This window comes from Amphimedon queenslandica, unplaced genomic scaffold (genome assembly GCF_000090795.2).
Source record: "Amphimedon queenslandica unplaced genomic scaffold, v1.1 AMPQUscaffold_13500, whole genome shotgun sequence".
In the NCBI taxonomy this organism is placed as follows: Eukaryota; Metazoa; Porifera; class Demospongiae; order Haplosclerida; family Niphatidae; genus Amphimedon; species Amphimedon queenslandica.
In genome coordinates, this window is record NW_003546264.1 from 534649 (window position 1) to 541027 (window position 6379).

General features: G+C 33.5%; 1 protein-coding gene across 1 annotated transcript; it reads right to left on the reverse strand.

The window, feature by feature from the left end:
* Window positions 1–1050: 1050 nt before the first annotated feature.
* LOC105316752 (SEC14-like protein 2) lies at window positions 1051–5010 on the reverse strand. The gene is made up of 13 exons (XM_011411904.2): window positions 4901–5010; window positions 4781–4853; window positions 4682–4725; window positions 4481–4540; window positions 3191–3284; window positions 2901–2995; window positions 2758–2836; window positions 2628–2647; window positions 2510–2570; window positions 2361–2444; window positions 2126–2226; window positions 2002–2075; window positions 1051–1057 (listed from the first exon to the last, which is right to left on the reverse strand). The coding sequence occupies exons 1-13, from the start codon at window positions 4943–4945 to the stop codon at window positions 1051–1053; spliced, it is 837 nt and encodes a 278-aa protein (XP_011410206.2). The 5' UTR covers window positions 4946–5010.
* Between the last annotated feature and the right edge of the window lie 1369 nt (window positions 5011–6379).

A 6379-nucleotide genomic window follows, 5' to 3' on the forward strand; every position in this document is an offset into this window, starting at 1 on the left:
AGAGAGAGAGAGAGAGAGAGAGAGAGAGAGGGAGGGAGGGAGGGAGGGAGGGAGGGAGGGAGAAAGAGAGAGAGTGATAATGACAATCAAGACAAATAAATAAACAAAACAAAGACAACAAAAAGACAAAGAAATAATCAACAAAGAGAGAGAGAGGGAGAGAGTAAGGTAGATGTTAATTAAGTTGAATCCAACCACTATAGAAGGATACAAGCGGGCAAAGTGTGTAAAATGAGACAACCACTAATGGCAGTATAGGATATACCATACAAGTAATGAAAGACGTACATTAATATATTTTTAACACAATACCACAGTCACTTCAGAAGGTATTGAAACATAATTATGCATGTACTGTGCATGTGCATGGTTCAATGTAGAATTTAATTCTGTGAGATAAATGGAGGATCTAGGTAGGCTGAATGTTATAGATAAAAAACTAACAAATGGGAGGTTTTAGCCAAATATTATGATTGAAATCTAACAGTGTCTACATATAAGATGTGTTCATAATTATTATTATTATTATTATTATTATTATTATTATTATTATAGAGAGTAGGTTTATTATTATTATTATTATTATTATTATTATTATTATTATTATTATTATTATTATTATTATTATTATTATTATTATTATTAGTATATCAGGGCACGAGTGATAATTATCAACTATTATTCTAACGTGAAATTCCTTTTATTCATTTATCTCAGGGCATTTGCTAATTGCTAAGGTTTTCAAAAATTCACTAATTATATTTCTACCCCACACTCTCTCTCCCTCTCTCTCCCCCACTCTCTCTCTCTCCCTCTCTCCCCCCCTCTCTCTCTCTCCCTCTCTCTCCCCCACCCTCTCTCTCTCTCTCTCTCTCTCCCCCACCCTTTCTCTCTCCCTCTCTCCCCCTCTCTCCCCCCCTCTCTCTCTCTCCCTCTCTCCCCCACCCTCTCTCTCTCTCTCTCTCTCCCCCTCTCTCTCTCTCTCCCTCTCTCTCCCCCACCCTCTCTCTCTCCCCCCCCTCTCTCTCTCTCTCATAAACACAACAGCATTCAATGACTGAGAACAAGTGTAAAGTAATCCTATTTGAATTGTTCTTTAACAGCTGCTACACAAGAATACATACAGATACAGGCATGTACATGTACACAAGGCATTCATATTCAAATGTGCTTTGATTAGATTTCAAAACTCTGAATAAAATCATTCATTTACACTTTGTCTTGTAATCACTGAATATACACACACACACAGACACGGTATTAAATGAAACATTAATGTACAATTCTACATAATAATCTGTTGTGATATTAGTCCTGAGTGTCAATTAGATATAAAATTCAAATTTATTTTTAAATGCAATCAGGGCTTAGCAGGCACAAAATTTAATGTCTTTATGCTATATAAAAAGTTTGAGCTGATTCCGACTTCAATTTTTCGAGCTATGGCCATTTTAAAAAAACGTCAAAATTCTGAAAAATCCCCTGTACTATTATAGCCCATGGTTTTTTCCAAAAAATGGCTCCGAAATCACCCCCAATTTTTATTACATTTTCTGATACATATTGATGTACTTATGCTACGTAGAAAGTTTGAGTGAATTCCGACTTCAATTTTTTGAGTTATGACCATTTTTTAAAAACTCCAAATTTCGGAAAAATACCCTGTACTATAGCCCATGGTTTTTTTCAAAAAATGGCTCCGAAATCACCCCCAATTTTTATTACATTTTCTGATACATATTGATGTACTTATGCTATGTAGAAAGTTTGAGCAGATTCTGACTTCAATTTTTTGAGTTATGACCATTTTTTAAAAACTCCAAATTTCGGAAAAATACCCTGTACTATAGCCCATGGTTTTTTCCAAAAAATGGCTCCGAAATCACCCCCCAATTTTTATCACATTTTCTGATACATATTGATGTCCTTATGCTATGTAGAAAGTTTGAGCCGATTCCGACTTCAATTTTTCAAGTTACGACCAATTTAAAAATGCCAAACCTACCTTGTACTATATACTGTACTGTAACATTTGATGATTTTAATTTTATAATTTCATGTGCACATGCATTGCCCTATGGATGATTGATGGTTTGGGTATTCAATTAAAGTATCTTTCCCTCACATGGGCACTGCATTGTGGATCAGGCTCACATCTGGTCCCACCATAAGCTTGTGGCAGCTGGTCTGGGGCTATGTATCGCTGCAACTCTTCCTGCCAGTTTCCTAAGGAAAGAGAGAGAGAGAGAGGAGAGAAAGAGAGAGGAAGGAGGAAACAAGGAGGGAATAAGAAAGAGAGAGGGAGAGAAGCAAGTAGAAGATTGTAAGAGAGAGAGAGAGAAAGGGAAGATTTGAATTACCTCCCATTATTACTATCTTCTGTTTGGTGTCTTCCTCAATGAAGTGCTTCACAATGTTATAAACCATTGGAAATATTCTAGGGGCTGTGTATTATTAATGAATGTATAAATAAATAGTCACATTATTACAGCATCAACACATGACGTACCATTTATAATATAAACAGATTTTGATCTCTCGGGATAGTTCTCACCAAATATTTGAAAGAGCTAAAAATTGCATTAAAATTTTTTTAATTTTATTATAATTTATTAAGTGGTACAAACCTCTCGAGCCAGCTGAATGCCTATAACATAAAAAATTAATATTAATAAATAAATTAATAAAAATACATGTACATTAACAATAAAATAATTGATAAATTCTTTATAAATAAATTAAATATTTAAACTGTACTTGGCCAGTGGTATTGCCTCTGGTAGCTAAGGTTCTCCATATTAATGACAGCTGTAATAGTCTCCAGATTACGTCCTTTCTTTAAAAATTAAAAAAAAAGTATCCATAACTCCCAGTACACCTCTAACGCCTCTCTTCCTTACTTTCTTGGATTGCTCTGCTAGTATTCTGCCGGTTAATTCGGCATGATATATTTTAAGTTTTATAATGTCGGCCTTTTTGGTCGAGCGATGAAAGCCTAAAAATAAAATTAAAGGACCGCTGTAATAAACATTATTGAACATAATGAGTCTTTTGTAAGATCTAGAAATAAATTGTGAAAGATTTAAGGAGGATACTTAGGCTAAATATGACAGACGAAAAGTCTCCTAAACTTCCTCTAGTGACAATGAATTAGACCTACTATTAATTCTCTGGTCATTATATTTAATACCTTTAGTATCAATGTTTCCATAGAAGTCATAATACACTGGATGACCATCTCTATCTTCACCAAAGAAACCTCCTGGAAAATATTTCTGGAGAACCTACAAGAAAGAATCAGACTTAAAATAATCTGTAAGAAAAAGAAATAAAATAGAAAAGAGGAAACACAAAGAATAAAGTACATGTAGATGTAAAGTGGTTATGATAAGTGAAGATTATACTGGTACAATGAAAGTGTAACAAAAACAGTAGAACTCTCTGATAGTCAACTCTCAGAGTATGAAAGTAAATATCTACATGATAATAATAGAAGGTCAATGGTGTCTTTAATAAAATGGTGTCCTCAATTAAGAGGCAATCAGAATTAACAGCTATACAGTAGATATGCAATATCTCAGTATCACTATAAGAGCTGTTATAATGTCCAGCTGATATTCCAGTGAATTATTAATCATAGGCTTTTACCAGCAGCCCTGCCAGACAGCAGGTAAGCGTTACAAATTATCAGATGGTGGCTCGTGATGTGTTAAAATGAGCCAGGGCTTCCTGTGAAATCCTTTAATGAAGTCTTCAATAAAATGCAATTATAAATATTGTCAGGGGTGCCATAGCTTAAGAAATGGCTGCTAAATGATTTGAAATAAAGGGTATCAACTAAGACACATAAAGAAGTTTAAATGATTTGAAATAGAAAATGTATCTGTCATACCAATTAATACACATAAAGTAGTTTATGAGGAAATGAATTGAAAGAAGTACATTAATGAAGTAATAGATTGGATTTATAAGGTAAAGTACATGTATATGTACCTCTTGATAGAATGGATGTACATGTACATGTACACCATATAAATTATATGTAATAGGACAAGTATCTAATTATAATAGTCTTTAATATACAGTTGTACATTCATATTAATAGTCACTGAACCAACAAAATATCAAGAGGCCTTTATCATTAATTAATAATGACCAAATACAATGTAGAATTCTGGTCTTTGTTACCTTTTTGGCTGATATTTCTACTCAATACAAAAATACTACAAGGAATATGGATGCACTCCTTTAATAGCAGTGTTGTACACTCTTGATACTAGTAACAGTTGGTCCTTTTATGGATGTACCAGTATATGCTGAATTTACTTATTTCAATGGATGTATAATGTACTTATAATTACAGCAATTCTTAGTCAGAAATTGAAGTTTCACTTTCATTAATAACATCATTAATTATTATAACTAAAATTATTATTTTAAAAATACGGGTACATGTAGATTTTTAATGGTTGAAATATACCTCTGGTGGAGTCCAGTCAAATATTTTGTCAGCATCTACTTCTTTCCTCCATTTTAAATGCTACAAAAACACACAATCGCACTCATCATTAACCAATTAAAACGCAACAAGAGGAAATTATTAAATGATAATTAATACTAATTAATAATAATAATTAATGAATTTCAGCCCAAATAAAATTAACCCGTTGTTGCATCTCACCTTTTTGAGCATTTCTAAAGAAGCCGACACATTGAAACTTCTAGCTATTAAAGAGAAGATCCTTGCAATTGATTTGTACAGAAGAGCTGATTGACTCACCCCTTAGCCATCTTAAATAATATTCGTCACTTTCCTCTGGCTTGTCTGGAAGTTTCTGAGCTTCAATGCGAAACTAATCGGTACTTTAAAATACTAAAAGAGTAGCCATTAAACCCTTACCTTATCCAGGGACTCGCTTTGCTCTGGAGTGAGGGCCCCACTCATTCTTGTTTGTTTTTTGGAATAAAGTCCGTTTACCTCCGAATACTGTGAAGTACTTTGTACTCTTCCGTGTACTAGAATGACCAGCAACGCCCACTCGTTTCATTATCGCTTTCAGCTAACACCCACGCATCTTTAAAATAATCCAATTTTAATAATAATGACAATAAAATACTTATTATTATTATACAAATTATTGATGATAAAAATAAAGTTATTTCTGTAATAAATGAGCTCTGTAGTCTTTCCTCAGTGCTGATCTCCAGTGCAATAAGATTGGCATATCTTCAGGTGTTACAAACAACACTTCTTTCACTAATTTATTTAACCTGAAAAACACAAAAATAATAATTATAAAAAATTACTAACATTATAAAATATAACTTTATTGACAGAGAATGATTGGTAGTTTCATGAATGAAAAATTGGGGGCAATTTCGGAGCCATTTTTGGATCACTTTCTTCCAAAAATTTGCTACTAATGGTCGCTCACTTTTCATCATTCTCCAAAGAGTCTTTTGGATAAACCTGAGAAAACTTGTACAATATCTTCACTTTACTGTCAAGAAGAGAAAAATGATAAATACACAAGCTGCATATGATTAAACATGTACATGAATATGTAATACAGTTTAGTTATAATTGTAAGACAGTACATGCAGGAATTCACACAAGTACCATGAGTGTTAACCACAATATCAGACAACCCATGATACCTTTTACAATTAACAGGGTATAAAAGTCACAGTCTCTCGATCTTTTATCTGCTGTCATGCATCCATTCTGGATTGGTTAAATTTTTGGATGGGCTAACCTGCCCTGAGTAATAAATATTAAAAATTTAAAATAAAACTATCACTTTACAGAAAAGTGATAAAATACATGCTGGATATACAGACATGTAGCGTATTGCTAGTCAGGCGGGGCCTGACCCTCGCAAAGAGGAGGGTCAGGATAGGCCTTGGCGGATTATGCTAGCATAATTTTAAGCATAATAGGGCCCAAAAGCATAAGCATAATATAAGCATAATAGAGCTATAAAAAAAATTTTTGAAAAAATGCACTCAGAAATGCAATAAACAGGCACTTGCACTGAATAAATTAACTGTTTTAATGTTTAAACAGCTACTATTGCTCACAATACTTTCAAGAACTTCATAATTGAATTACTGGCTCACATTTTTGGGTGGGGCTAAGTTATTATAATGAAATTCATGGGCATAATTGGGAGCATAATGGCTGTTTGGTAGAGCATAATAGAGCTTTTTTCTGAGAATTGCAGCATAGCATAATAGAGCAATTTTAGAGCATAATCTGCCAAACCCTAGGTCAGGACCAATCCGTATCTAGAATTTGTTCTGAACTTGTATGGCTTGGGTGGGGCTCGTTTGCTTGCAATTACCGGAAAAGGGTGGAGTTCAATGTAATTATAGCATG

Bases quoted from the DNA above. Each gene is read 5' to 3' on its own strand.
- LOC105316752 (XM_011411904.2), bottom strand. From the start codon at position 4,945: ATGAGTGGGGCCCTCACTCCAGAGCAAAGCGAGTCCCTGGATAAG. The intron at 4,541-4,681 runs GTGAGATGCAAC...GTGTTTTTGTAG, and splicing joins CTTTAGAAATGCTCAAAAAG to CATTTAAAATGGAGGAAAGA. The intron at 2,076-2,125 runs GTGAGGGAAAGA...AATCATCCATAG, and splicing joins ATCCACAATGCAGTGCCCAT to GGCAATGCATGTGCACATGA.